Genomic DNA, 15,428 nt, shown 5'->3' on the forward strand with positions numbered 1-15,428 from the left:
CAGGGGTCTCTCCTTTCTCCTGAAGAGGCAGGAATGGCAACAGGGAAGACCCCAGTATATTCCACAGCAGCCAGGGAGTATCTGCTTGGATATGAGCCTACTACATTCTTCCCCTTCTGTCACACACAGAGTCCTCTATGCGGGTGGTGTTGGCAGGACCTCCCCAGCCCCTGCCAGTAAGTCTTGGAGTTAGCACCCCATTAAGATGAATGAGGCAATTTACACCTCTCAGACCTATAGTTTCAGGCTGTTTGCAGACTCAGGCAGACATGGCTATAACAGCTATGGCTAAGTCATGTTTTCAAGCTGACTCCCAACTATGAGTGCCGGAAACTTATTTTTTTTTTTAAATTAAAGCTTAGATTCTGATCTAGTCACATGACTCCAGAAACTGAAACACTAGGCATGAGTCTGTAGTACCTAAGCCTTAATATGGTCCCAGAACTAAACATAGGGACATGTGATAGCCAGAAGTCCACATGTTCCATCAAAGAATATCTGTGGAAAATAAGAGAGCAACCCTCCTTTTAACTTTTGCAGTGAAATTAGGGGGTAGTACTGGTAGAAATATTTCTGTGCCATGAAGTAAATATTCGTGGCACTGGATTATGCAAATATGTGGGCCAATACTTAAAAAAAAAAACCCTAAAGTTAAGCTCCCAAAGTCATAATTAGGCTCTAAAATAAGTTTGGTCTGATTTTCAGAAGCACTGACCACCAGTCACCGCTGGAATCAATCTGATTTTGTGCAGCCTCCATCCCCAGACTGTGTGCTTGGCCCTTTTGAAAAGTCAAGCCTAAGTTATTCGTAAGCCTGACTTTACGCCTCCATTTTAAAAAGATCTTTGCTGTTGCGTCCAAGAAACATGGTACTGTCAGGACTGAACAAGGTAAGTACAGCTCTTATCATGGCATAAACTCAATGGATAAGCAGCAGGTAACAAAGTACTGAGAGGTCAGTTTTCAAACTACAGATCAGACCTGCAGCACTGTATCCAATCATATTCCAAAAACATCTGCAGCTTCCTTCTGCACTATTTTGCAGTACTGGTACTGACTTTAGCAGCCTTTTTTTTTTTAATTCCATTTGCTCTTTATATAAGGAGTTTCTGTCAGAATCTTTTATTAGCTAGTAGCCTCTTCAACATCTGCAATGACATCTGGTATTGCATTAGTTATCACCTATTGGACAGTTTTATTACTGTAACTCTAATACTCTGGCTTTCTAATAAAAAAAAAACAAAAAACCAAAAAAACCAACCACCACACCACTCCTCCTAACCTCACCAACTCTTTTTTTTTTTTGCCTTAAATTAAACAAGCATCTTGAAGAAAGTCCAATATAATTCTCATAATGAGCCCAGTCTGAGGATGGGGACTACAAAAAACAAACAAACAAACAAAAACCTAATCAGCGAGAGGCAGCTTCCAGGCAGTAATGAAAAGAAAAAGAAAAAGAAAAGAAAAAAAAAAAAAAGAAGAAGAGCATACTTGCAGAGTTTTGCTTGGCTTTGACCAGACTACTCTGAGTGATTTTGAGGTCATGCTCCTAAAACTTTGCACAATGCTTTAAAAATACAAAAGTGTTAATGGAATAAATCAGAAATGTAAGTTTCCAGCTAAAGCAAACCAGTGCTAAAAGTCCTGTTTGGGGGGAGGGGGGGGAAGGAAGAGGGGAGGAGGAGATGGAGCATATCAACACTGTACTAATTTAAAAGAAAATACACTGAGGCCAGTTGGTAAATCCAACTTTAGAATTAAAATCCAAAGAATAATAAATGTATCAGTTTAAACTGGAAGCGGTGAATGTTGGTTCCTGCATATTGCGGTCATTCATAGAATGGTATAGAGTAGACAATAGATCTTATAAAAGTTATAGGCTCTTCGTTATAAACCTTAGTGTGAGGAATGTTAAAGGCAACACCCATACATGTGGATAAAGCCAGAACAGATGTTTACACCTACAAGATCTCAGTTTCAGCTTCATCAGTGTGCACACAGTTTTGAAAATCAGTTGTAATATACTATATGCATGGTATACAAGTCACCTTTCTGCTCCCTAAGTTTTTGGCCTATCTAGAGGGCCTGCCTGGCTGTTCTAATTTATTTTCTGGCTGAAAAAAGTGCCCTATAGGCCATCCACTGGCCTAACATAGCAAGAGTGTAGGATGCCCCAGCTATGCACCTCCTTTCTCCTCCCCACCCCGACATGTTCCTTAAGCGAGTGCTCTGTATCTGCATGTCTATATTAATAGACAGTTTCCAGAAGATACTCCTTAGAACGTGAAACACAGATTCTGAATTTTGCTTGCTCAATAAAACTTGTACTCTGCAAGTGGCTTCCTCTCCACAGGCCCCCAGATAGCCCAAGTACACAGGGGGCAGAAAGGTGACTTATAGCCATCTTGGGTTCTCGGTCTCCCTTGCATCAAGCATAGGAACACACAACAACAGATAATTGGGTCTGATGTGGATTACAAGGCCAAGTTTGTCAATTTCAGAAAATGATATTTTTCACTTTTTTTGGCCTGAAGAGGGCCTGGGAGGTTCAGACGGAGTCTTTAGTAGATGCCATTTGGTCATTTAGTTTTATATTTTGTACATATGTTTTGGAAGCTGGTGATGAGTGCACTTTAATCAAACCAAAGAGCTATACTTGTAGGGGGCTAGGGAAGTTATAGAGTCTATTATTTTGACCTTGACTGCCTGTGCATTCATGTATAAAGAACTGGCTTTTTTTTTTATTATTATTATATGGATGCTGCTGCAGTTCAGGGCTGGATACTACTAGCTTAAGGTATGTGTACTTGCAAGAGCAGTGACAACAGTTCAGTTACTGAAGATTTCAGAGAGTTACTAGTCAAAGACAATATAATTTAGGGTCTGTCACTGTAATGGACAGATTGAAGGTGTTGGTACTATAGATTTGGGGTTAGCCTTATCGAACTTTTTTCAGTAATTGCACACTTACTTTCAGCAAGTAGCAAAGTTAGTAGCACACCAGCTAGCCTATACATGTCACAGGACAGCAGAGTTTCCACTGCGTCATCTTACACCATCCAGCAAGCAGTTGGACAGAACAACAAAGCAGCTGATGGACAGGTTGGGGCAAGCCTCCCGTCTCTTAACTCTGTTTAATGGCTCTGTTGCTCAGTTCTAAAGTCCCACCATAATGTTTATGCTTGTATGCAGCTGTTTTAATAAAGCAGGTTGTCCTGAAGCCAGAGTACAGGTCTGGTGCCCAGGAACTCCTGAATTACATTCTTGACCTGCCTCCATCGCCCTATGCTCCCTTCAGTAGGAGACACTACATCTCATTTTCCCCCTCTGGAAAATAGGAATACCGCCATTTACCAGGCTCACAGGGGTGTTTTGTGCACTATTTAATATTTGTACAATGCTTCAAAGATATTCTGTACAGAATAGTCAAGAGCTAGTTTTTACTTTATATGTTTCATAAAAAGTGCTAATTTTTAAACAAATTGGTCATCTGTTTTTCCACAATTCCTGTTATTTAAAGTCATTGGTAAAGTATTTAGGATATCTGACCTCTTAAGTTTTGTCAACACCACGAAGTTGCATGTTAGAACATGTTAACTAACTCAATGTCAAACGGCCAATGTTAAGGACACATGTTCAAAAAATATGTAAAAGCAATAAGGCCAAAGAAGACTCTCCTGAATGCCAGAAACCTGAAGCAGAAGAGGAAAAGTTAGTAAAAGAGCAAATATCTGTAGTGATCCTTCAGGCATGAATAGTAGTTCCATTACATTCTATACAGGATTACACACAAAACCTGTATTAAGAGGATACTGAAGTTTCAAAATCAAGCACTCAAAAGTCAAGAAATGCCAGAATTAAGGTTGCCTGTGCAACCTTAGTTCAGCTTCTTTGTTCATATTTGTTAGGATACAGTCTTCCAGCCTCCTTCCTCCTCAGTTTCTAATCCCCATCCCCTTTTGCCATCCATCACCCCCCTCAAGTCTGTTTCCTATCCTCTCTGCATTTGACAGAAACTTTTCCCTCCTCCATGCTATCTGGGCACCATTAAGTGCACAGAAGAAACAATCTCCCTTTTTTCAGTTCCGGTACACAGCACCACAGTGGCCTGCAGCAGCTGGGATCAACAATCGCCCAGCAAGTCCTGCTCAGCCTTTGCAACAATGGGCTGGAACATGGCCAGTGCAGATGGAATCTCCAGAAAATTTAACTGCCATATTTTGAGCATGTGCAAACTAAAATTTTTCAAAGGTTGATAACTTAGACAAATTTGGGTGAATAAACACGGGAACAGCAAAAGGCAGATCCCCAACTCCAGGGTGACCCCCTCTGCCAAATTTAGAGTCCCTGATACAAAATGGGTGGCACTACAGCTACTCAACTAAACAGTTTAAAGGTTGTTGGGTTTTTTTAAAAAATATGGACAAGTCACAATTTCCCCATATCTCATTCTAAAACAGCAGAGCCATTTTTGCTGAAACTTTCTAAGGGAAGTTCAGCCTTAGGCAAACACCTGGTATGGAAAATATCAGTCTACCTCAACTATATCAACAACTGAAAATAGGGTATTTATAAGGGAAGTGTTGGGCAACCTTATATGTTGGCAAAACTGGTACTGTTGCCTACAATAATATTTAAACCTAATATCCCATATTCATATTTTAAATCTTTTGCTGTTTCCACTGATCCAGACAGGTTCTGATTTTTCTCATATTTGTTCAGAGTTGGTCACAGAATAATTTATTTGAATAACACTAGGTCTTTGATTTGTTTGTGAGTAGTCAATTGTGAGATCCCATTTACAAAATATGAACAGATTTCAATGGGTGCATCTAGGAAGCCTTTCATATTGGGGCCACCACCATACAATCACATAGTAGCATGCCATGTTTCTGTTCTTTGATTGGATTAGCATAGGGTGACCAGATAGCAAGGGTGAATAATCGGGACAGGGGGTGGGGGTAATAGGCACCTATATAAGAAAAAGCCCCAAATATCGGGACTGTCCCTATAAAATCGGGACATCCGGTAACCCTAGATTAGCATAACACTTGGAATCAGGTTTCCTTTGCTACTATTAATTTGAAATTCACTTTGTTAATATTCTTCAGCATTGGCTTAAAATTGACTGTTTTGAAAAATATTCCTACCCGTAAACTACTTTGTTAAATTATTTGTGTTCACTTTTCATAGGAGGCGCAAGAACACAAGCAAAATGAATTTGCTTAAACATTCAAGAAGACCATTGAATGGAAATTTGCAGTAGTTACCCAGGTCAAGAAGCCTTGATACTATAAAAATGTGAAAATTTCTAAAAACCAGAAAGATTGGAACATAAAAGACTGGGAAGACCCTTGGATTTAGGAAGGTTTGTGTGTGCTAAACTTTGTATATCCCTTTTAAACAAAAGAGTTAAGGAAAGATTGGAAGAATAACAACAGAAAAAACATTATTTCAGTTTGCTTTTCCCCTCCTAGCAATAAAGAATCTCTTTAGGAAAGGTGTGCAGCTAGATTTAAGTCCCAGTATTGATTATTTTTTCTCCAAGAGCTGGTGTTATTTTATGACTCTCTATCTCACCCCGGATATCACTTGTGTACTGATGATGTTTGGCTATACTAGGGGTGGCCAAACTGTGGCTCGTGAGCCGCACATAGCTCTTTTACAGTTAACGTGTGGCTCAGAGAGCCCCCCCCCTCCCCATTCTCCACTTACCAGACTGGGGGGGGGGGCAGAGCGGCTAGGGGCTTCTACCAGAGTTTACTGGTGCCTCCTGAGAGTGGGGGCACAATTTAAAGGTTCAGCTCCCCCCCCCCCAAAAAAAACTTGAGTCACACACCTCCAGGCATACCCCCCTCTTACTCTCAGCAGCCCCTCCCTGCAGCTCCCAGCTGTTTGCTTCAGCCTCTCTACAAAGAGTTCATACCTGGGAGCTGCAGGGAGGGGGCACGACTTTAGCTCCATAGGGAGAGGCAGCAGCAAGAGGCAACAGCTCTCACTGCAGCTCCCAGCTGTTTGTGGCTGGCTCTCCCCATGGCCACAGCTCCCAGCTTGCTGGTTCCAGCAGCTAGGGTGACCAGATAGCAAGTGTGAAAAATCGGGACAGGGGTGGGGGGTAATAGGAGCCCATATAAAAAAAAAGCCCCAAATATTGGGACGGTCCCTACAAAATCGGGACATCTGGTCACCCTACCAGCAGCTGCCATGCAGGGAGAGGGCCCAGTGGCACCATGTGACTGAGCGGGGCCAGCAAACCCTGGCAAAAATCAGGGGGGCACATGACCCCATGGGTAGCCCCCACATGTCACCTCTAGCAGCAGAGTGTGTGTGTGTCTCAGGGCTGCAGGTGCACACCGGCTCTCAAACTTCTGAAGTTTGTTATATGCGGCTCTGAAGGTCAGTAAGTTTGGCCACCCCTGGACTATAGCATCAATCTCAGCTAAAGATCCAGTTCTACAAATCCCTATTTGCACAAGTACTCAGGTGAGCAAAAACTATTCATCGGAGGAAAGTCATGTGGTATCACGCTCTAAATTAATTCACAACTAAGACCCACATTTTCAAAAGGGAAACTTCCCTGCAATTGAGCAAATATTGTTATTAAAGGTGCTGCAGATGCAAACAACTTTCCCTGAGTAGCAGAATCTTTTACCTTTTGTTGTCAGGATGGACCATGCCTTAGTCTCCCTGCTTATCAGTAATCTCCCTCTCACTCATGGGGCAGTTTAATTTATCCCTCAAGCTAAATTAGGAAAACCACACCCTTTACAGGGCAATTTAAAATCCAGAAAAACAATCTCTCCTACCAGCCATTCAGCACCCTGTTTGTTTCCCTCTCTGGGCCACAGCCCTTCTTCACAAGTGTAAACAATTCCCTCTTTTGATGCAGTGGGAGGAAAGGGGCTCTCCTGTCTCTGAAGTCCCAGCTGTGGATCCCCACATAGAAAGTGCTCAGTTCACATTCAAAGCCCTGTTGGCTCATGTTGTCAACTGCCTCTTCCTCCGCTCTGCTAGTCTCTGAACTTCCCTCCTGGAGTTTGGCTACCTCTGGTTCATTAGCCACCCTTCCTTAGTATTACAAAACCAAAACTCTTTATTAGCCCACCTAGTTCTAACCACTCGAAGGCTTTGTGACAATGTCCAGAGAATATCCCTTTCTCCCTGAGGTTCCTTATTCTTCAGTCCATCCGCTCTTATCCCTCCTTTGTATCACCTTCACAGGCTTCCACCTGTTCAGCAGGTTATACCTCTTCCCTGGTCTCTCATTTACTGGAGAAAAGGGAGATATATAAAGCTGCCCTCTCCTAGTATGCATTGCTGCCAAGCCTACAGTTCCTTCCAATCTTTTCTGGGGATTCTGAGAGGTGTAGTTCTCTTGATTGGGACTAAAATTGGGAATAGTGCTGGGCCTGTAACCGCCCTTGGAGGGGAAAAATACACTGGTACAGCCTTCAAAAAGAGAAATCTGGCCTCAGCTCATTAGAAAATGTATCCCAAAATGTGTTGCTCTAAGACACCGTGTCCTATTAAAATCTCAATATTTTTTAACGTCCAGCAAGCTGTAATATTAATTGTATAGACACCTCAGTAGCAATGAGAAAGACTGTTGTTATGTCATAGCAACTATCTTACAGATGTATCATAACATGCTCTACAGGTTTAATGCTATAGTAACAGAATCAAATAAAAAACATCTAATATAGGGTCAGATTCTTTTACCTTTATTTCACAAATTGTCCCATCAAAATCAGTCGGACCCCTTGGCGAGAAAGACACTGCTCAATATGAGCCAGGGTGTCTGGCTCAAATAATATAGTTACATAATTATTTGAGAACATTAAGTATATTCCATAATACAATTTCAAAGTAGTACTGGGAGAGAGAAATTAAGAGGCACAAATGAGGGAGAAAAGAAAAATGAAAATTAAATTTAGAAAATCAGGTGAGAGTCAGTGAGTTGTAGATCAACAGGAAGTCTGTTTCAGAAGGCAGGGGCTGCCAAGGAGAAGGCTCTCATGCCACCAGTGGTGCAAGACTGAAGAGGGGAATGCGCTGGATTCTGAAATGGCAAGGTTGAGTGCTCAAAAGAAGCAGGAGTAGCACAATGACAAGAGGGAACTAAAGACACCGCAGTGTCACTGGCTGTACTGCAGTCAAGGCGAAAGAATGAAATACATTCATTAAAGATTTACAACTTAATGGTCACACGTGTAATTAAGATGCAAAATATGAGATTTGTTTCCATGTCATAAGAACAAAGATGACTGATACTTATCACTCTGCAGTATAGGGTAGTTAGATGATCATTTGAACAAGCGAAACAGCATTTTCTAACATTATTCAGGCTAAATTAAGGTAACCCACAATGCTGAGACTATTAATTTTGCATTATTAGTGACATGCTGTACATTTCTCTGAGTACTTGAACTGTGAGCATGCTTGGGAATTTCAAGAGACTTCTTTGAATTACATAGCAGATTATGTATAGCATCAATAGATACTAGAAGAACCATCAGCAGCGATTTGAAAATGTATCTCTTTCCTAAATGAAGGAAAGATTAGCTGGGGAGAAGAGAAATATGCTAAATGCTCATAAAATCTAAGCTTGTTTAGCAGCACAGCCTAATAGTAAATAATTTTATCATCTGACATGAATAAAATAGGTCTAGAGGTTGTGGTTGCCTTTTGAAAGTAGCAATGAAATAAAGAGGAATTAAGAAACATTATCTTGAAATTGTCAGACTTTGCTGTTTTGAGATCAATAAAAATATAAGAACAAGATCAGGGATTTGTTGTTGATTTTTTTTATATATATGTCTTTGTACTGCATTGTGCTAATGATGAAATTTATCCCAACTATTACTCCATTGAAGTTTGTCTGTGAGTTGCACCAGAAATGAATTTGACCCATGGATTCAAAATGTATTTGTGATTTTTCATAGCCTGTTAAAATTATTTTTGTAGACAAAACTGAGGCATTTAATTTAATGGACAATCAGAGGACAAAATACAATAATTATTAATTTTTCTACCTAAAATAATTGTGGATTTTGGATGAACAGCTGTAGCATGTATTCCGTAAGTGAAGCAACAAGAGTCGGAAACCATAGAGGAAATGCCCATAGAAATATTCCCTAGGGTTTATTACACAGGGATCTTGCACAGAGAATGTACACAGAGGGTCTGATTCTCCACTTGGTTATACCTGCTTTACATCAGGGTAGCTCAATTGACTTTCCTGCCACACAGAAGAATCAGGGCCAGGAAATGCAGAAGGAATCTTGTGCAGGGAGATTAAATACATAGGCGGTGTTCATGGAGGCCTGGGGAAAGAAAAAAGGAAGGGAGTGATGCCAAAAAGTATCCAGCTGGATGAGCAAATCATTAGGTTTTGTATTCTATCATCATTCATTATGGTAAAGGGCACTTGTGAGTGGATTTTGTGCCTGAGATGGTAAATTGTTATGACAATGTTGCAAGTCTGAGTTAAATGCTGTCAACGTGCTCCTCCAAATCCTACTTAAGTTAATAGTTAAGCAAAGGACTTGGGTTGTTTAAAGCTTGCATTTGTCCACATTCTATCCTGGTGTAAGCTGGTGAAGACAATGGAGTTAGTCTACTTACATAATGGCTAAATTTTACCCAGTATCTTTAGTAAAGGATGGATACAAAGTTCAGGAGTCAAGGTATTGGGGTTTTGAAAATACATATTAAAAATGTAGCTATTTAAACTGTACAGAACAACACATCTTTAGTATTTTTATTTTACCTCATAATCTAAGCTATATAAAGTGTCTTGATGGTTTGATCAGACAAGAAAACTACCAACATACATCTGTACCTTACTCCTTGATTTCTCTGCCTTTGGTAGAGAGGAATTATTTTTCTGTTCAAGTAGCCTTAAACGTTACCGTGAATTTAGATTCAGGAGAAATGTGAATGTGTGGTGTCTGAAGTGCTGGCATTAGACTGTGCTGGGAACTGAATGTGGCAGCAAAAGGACAGCATGCTATAGGTCTTTGACTGGAATAATGGCTGGAAATCATTTAGAGAAAGTATTCTGTTACTGCTATGATATTTTGGGCTCCAGACTGAAATGTTTAGAATGTGAACTGTTCAGACAGTTGAGTGTTTTGGGAAGTGGCCCTACACCATGGCAACTAACATATAGTTTTTCATTGCTGCTGCATCAGGAGAAAGAAAAGAGGAAGTGAAAAAAGAAAAGTATATGCATATACAGACAGACAGACATATCCACAGGCAGGCAGACAGACAAACATATCCACTATTCCATGCACATATCTCCCACTGTGTAACAGTATGTCCTAAATGGCTATATGTTGTATTTGTATCTTTCATTATTGGCAAATGCATATAAACTCCTGCAGACAGATAATTTCTTTTGCCCAGCCATCTAAGGAGTCTCCAGGGTGTTGTTAATTTCCAGAAGAGTACCAGTATAACATAAACTGCTTTGAGAAATTGGCTCTTGATACAACTCCTTTGACTGGGAGCATATAAACAACTTTGGGCTACAACTTCCCACTTTCAGCCATATAATGCCCCCATATAATAGATTTTATATCACCAGGCAAGAGAACTATATATCTGCCTCACAGAGTTTTTGGAGGGTGGCAGAATCCCAGAGGAGTAAAAGTATAGCTGGGGCTGCTGTTATCCCTTCCAAATTATCAATCATTGTAATTCCTAGGGAAGAGATGTAGATGGGTCTTAGAAAGAATAGGTTTCTTAGGGCCAAATCCTCAGCCCAGTGTTTAGGACAAGTAGTTGGGCTGGCCTCAGGGACAAGGGGAAGCCTCAGGGAAGCCAAAGTCCCCTGCTAATCCCTGATGAGCCTGCATCAATCAAAGCGTCCCTGGGCTGTCCCAACATAACCCAGTCCTCATGGGACAAAAGCAGAAAATCTGCACAGCCACCAACCCTTCCTTAGCCCACCCACCCCACTTGTGCTGCCACACCAGAAGCCCTCTAAAGCTAGGCTTAATGCAATGGAGGAGGTACATCCCTCCTGTGCAGATCTCCTGAATCCAGCCTCTCCCTTCTGCTGCAAAACCACACCAGTTCCACTGGCTGCACGGAGGTTGGAATGGCCCTTTAATGCTGACACACTAACTGCAGGGGCCTACAAGGCAGCAAACTAAAACATAAAAGTAAAATATTAGACAAATGCATTTTTGCATACTCAAACTGTAACTAATTTTACATTTGCAACAACAGCTTATTGAATTACATAAACTAAACTAAATATTTTCATGGGCTTACATGATGCTTAATTAATAAAGATGAGCAAATGGTTCAAACGAAATAGGAACCAAACCTAGAATCCTGAACATCCCTTGAATCCAGACCTTTATTTAGATTCAGATTGGTTCAGATACAGCAAATTTCCCTTCTACCTATCTCAATGCCTTTCTCTGCTTCTGTTACTTCTACCTGATCCCCAATCCACTTGCTGGACACTTCCCTTATTCCTGATACAATCCCTAAACCACTCCCTACCATTGCTGCTTCCTCTTTTGTGCCTTTGAAGATTAATGGGGACTAGCAGGTTTAACAGCCTCTCTGCTGGACCCTGGGCTTTCACTCACAGCAAACTTTCTGGCACTCTGGGTTCTTTCCTGTTTGTTATTCTCCAGGATGCATAGTGATCCTTTGAAGCCAAAGAGGGTATAAAATTGAGCAAAACCTGTTGGGCCTCATAAATATTCAAAGAAAGAGGGGGTGGGGGTAAAACTGAATAGTGGGGGCACATGCTGAGAAGTTTGTTGAAGGGCTGGGGAGGATATTAGGGAAGATATTTGCTAAGAAAAATGCTGCATTTACTTTGTAAAGATTCATGAGGTTATCATAATTATTTAATGTAGCATCTAGGGGCCCCTGTCAGAATCAGGATCCCATTGTGCTAGGTACTGTACGTACATGGAGGGAGAAACAGTGCCTGTCCCAAACAATGCCTGTACAATCTACATAGACTAGACAGACAAAGTGTGAGAGAAAGGGGCTATTGTTATGTGAATTTTATAGGTGGGGAGCAAAGGCACAGACAAATTAAATATTTGATCAACTGACATGTATGTGTGAAAATATTTGCAGATCTCCAAACTTTTATAAATTTTGTCACTAATAATCCCATGTCTGAAAAATCACACTAGAAGTGGATTGATTAGTCACTGTTCTGTATTTGCTATACATGTCTTTTCTTTCTCCTGTTTAAAAAGTTTCAATCATCCATTTAGGGAACAGAAACAATACTACGTGACCAATCTAGGTAATCATGAACAATGGACACTAGTGAATAATCAAATGACCCGTTTGCAAACAAATCATGATCTGAAAATTGTTCATCTAAACTATACATGTGACTAACAAATACATCTGAAGAAAATTAGAATAAATTCACAAACAATTCACTAACCCAAGAAGGGCTAAGTTCATAATTAGTGAAAAATTCTGTTCTCACATGCATGTCTTTGTGAAATGAATTTATGCTCAGATAAGTATTTGTATTTTCGGTAGCTTACCTGAACTGAACCTCCAAATCTTTCCAAGGTTTATCTAGCATACTGATTAACCTACAAAAGAAACTTAGGAAAGTACTTTCTTTTCCAAATCCTTATGATCTTACTTCTCAATGTCCCGAGACCCAGGAGTCTGACACTGAAATTTTGAATATGTGATGAAGACTAAAAATCAAGTTTACAATTTAAAATTAGCAGCATGTGACTCTTTAAATGATGTGGGGTTAATTTCTTACATGTGTATTTTATAACCTTGGTTTCATGATTCCTCACTTCTAAAGTCAATTATTTACATTTATATACGGTGTAATAAACAGCAGGCTTATGTGGGTAAAATTGGAACTGAAATCAGGGACATAGCTCAGAATGAGTTACAGTTGAGAAATACATGTATGGGTGGAAACCTCATATTGGAATCATGTGGCTCATGAACTCAGAACCGGATTATTTTTACTTGTTTTGTAGGAATGATTAAGCAATCAAATCTGGTATGCAAATTGTATGCCCATCCCATAAGGTAACTAACAATTATAATATCTAACCATGCCCATTTTAAGGTAGATTGGAATTTCTATACAAAAACAAATATCTCAAATAAGAACAAATGCTACAACATGTAAATTCTGTCAAAACAAATGCTGCTCATGCTATAAATAATTGTAGTGATGGGATAAATTGGTTTCTAGATGCTAACAGTCCTTTGCTGGGATGCTATATAAGAAAAATGTATAATGTAGAAATAAAACAAAAACACTGAAAAATATAGAGGGGATTTTTAAAGAAATATTTAAAATTGAGGGAAACTCAAATCAGCTTTTCCAGGTGAAAGTTATTTTTAAAAGAAAGCAATTTACAGCTGCAAAGTGTTACTGAAGCAATAGAAACAAAATGGACCCCATTTGGGCCTCAACACAGTCTTAAAAAAGGGAGCACAATTTTGGCCAAACTTGTATACACAAAAATGTACATTGCTAGATTTCTCATGTGCAAAATAATTGTATTTGAGCATGCAAAATGGTAAATAGGTGATTGAGGCCATGATTTATGTGTATAATTGTAGTTTGTACACAAAAAACAATTTTGCAGAAATCTAGGCAATAAAAATGTAGTGGACTTGAAAGTGGAGAGGACAGAGGAGGACTGATGTGGTCTCATTTCTTGGAATAATAGAATTATTTGAGTGTGGCTGATTCTGGATTCCCTAGAAGTTGGGAGCTGGAAATTAGGAAGGCTGTAATTTTGGTAGGGTCTGACTCATTAAAAATGGGATTCAGGCAGTGTTCTCCTTACAGGCAAGGGATATACTGGAGGAAAAAGAATTGTAAATTTGATATCAAACTGGAGTCCAAGATTTCTTGGGACTATGGTTAATATTAGACATAAGACAAACAAATCTTACATTTTGAGGCATTTTTGTCTAAATATACAAAACTCTGGACTCCACAGATCAGGCATCCTAAATGTGGTTCATTCCTATTTTTATTAATTAATTTTCATTCTTATTTTCTAATAGTCTTCTTCTTTGCATGACTTAAAAAAACCAGCAGTGTTAAATATCCAAGTCTAGGTTGGCAATCCAATTAATAGCTTCAGATGACACGGATCATAGATAAACTACTGGAATATGTTCATATAGGACATTGACTGATGAGATGTTCTGTAGTTTGAGGTCCATTTCTTCAGTCACAAATATGATTGTGTCTCAGGCCCCTTTATGGACAGAGTAGTTGTGTCTGCCATGTGGATGCAATTCAAAGTGAACCATGTTTTGTGTGGGAGTGAAAAGCCACTGGGTTTTTCAGATGGTTCCTTGATGAGGTGTTTCTTTGGGAATCCTTTCACTTTTTCTGCCATTAATTTGTTCAGTGAAGTTGCAGACTTAACAGAAATAGACATAATTTTCTGATAGTGTTCACAATGTACTAGACATTTTCCAAAATGAAAAGAAGACATGGCCTGTGCCCGAAGGAGCTTGCAACCTAAAAACAGACAAAGAAGAGTAGGTGAAAGAGGCAGAACTTATTAGGAGAGTGTTCAAGATGGTGTTAGCCACATCTTGTTCATATAGGGTTCTATTTGTCATAGTTCTTGCATCCACTACTCCAAACAATGAATAAATTAGACTCAATTATTCCTCGAACTGGTCAATGTAAGTCAGCTAGTTTCCCTGTAGGTGTCCCAGTGGTAGTGGATCTTCTTGAAGGACTTGAGTGCAGAGATGATAGAGGCCTTGTGGATGAGTTCAAGAAAGGCATTTCATGCTCAGAGGTGGTGTGGAAAAAGGCATGGAGATGTGTATGTGATAAACTGACAAATGGGTAGTTAAGGCTAGCACTGTTAGCAGGGGTTGAGAAGGGACAATTATGCAGGATTTTAAAGACATTGACAAGAAACTTGATGTGTGAAGCAGATTATGTGTGTATGTGGGCCAGGTGTGTGAGGGGAGGGAGTGGTATGGTTGGAATGGTTGGCAAGGAAGGTAGAGCTGACTGGAACATTTTCAACCAACCATTTCTCCCCCCCCCGCCCCCATTGAAATATGTTTTTTATCAAAGCCAAAACATTTTTGGGGGGACGTATTGATTTTGTTGAATTTTTCACTGGGAAAGTTTCTGCAGTGCAGGGTGGACTCCCCAGTCACTTCCAGAGAGACAGAGAAAGCCGGAGAGAGAGAGACCCAAATCGAAAACCTGATTAAAAATGGATATGTAGACACATTTTCATTTTCTGAAAACATTTTAAAGATGTTGGTTTTGTTCCAGCACAGAATGAAAACAAATTTTGGAACCTCAGAGATTGTAATGAATTGTTGTTCTCCAGCCAGCTCTACAGGAGGGTGACATTGTTGTCAGGAAGGCCTAATTAAAAATGGAGTCAGGAGTTGAGTAT

General features: G+C 39.9%; 1 protein-coding gene across 1 annotated transcript in view; it reads left to right on the plus strand.

The window, feature by feature from the left end:
- Positions 1-866: 866 nt before the first annotated feature.
- LOC112103458 (guanylate cyclase soluble subunit beta-2-like) overlaps positions 867-15,428 on the plus strand; it is a 49,137-nt gene continuing 34,575 nt past the window's right edge. The window contains exon 1 of the mRNA XM_029911109.1: positions 867-890. Within this exon, the coding sequence (XP_029766969.1) occupies positions 867-890 (24 nt within the window). The remainder of the gene's footprint in view (positions 891-15,428) is intronic.

Source organism: Terrapene carolina, unplaced genomic scaffold, assembly GCF_002925995.2.
Source record: "Terrapene carolina triunguis isolate 2854851 unplaced genomic scaffold, T_m_triunguis-2.0 Scaffold88, whole genome shotgun sequence".
Taxonomy (NCBI): Eukaryota; Metazoa; Chordata; order Testudines; family Emydidae; genus Terrapene; species Terrapene triunguis.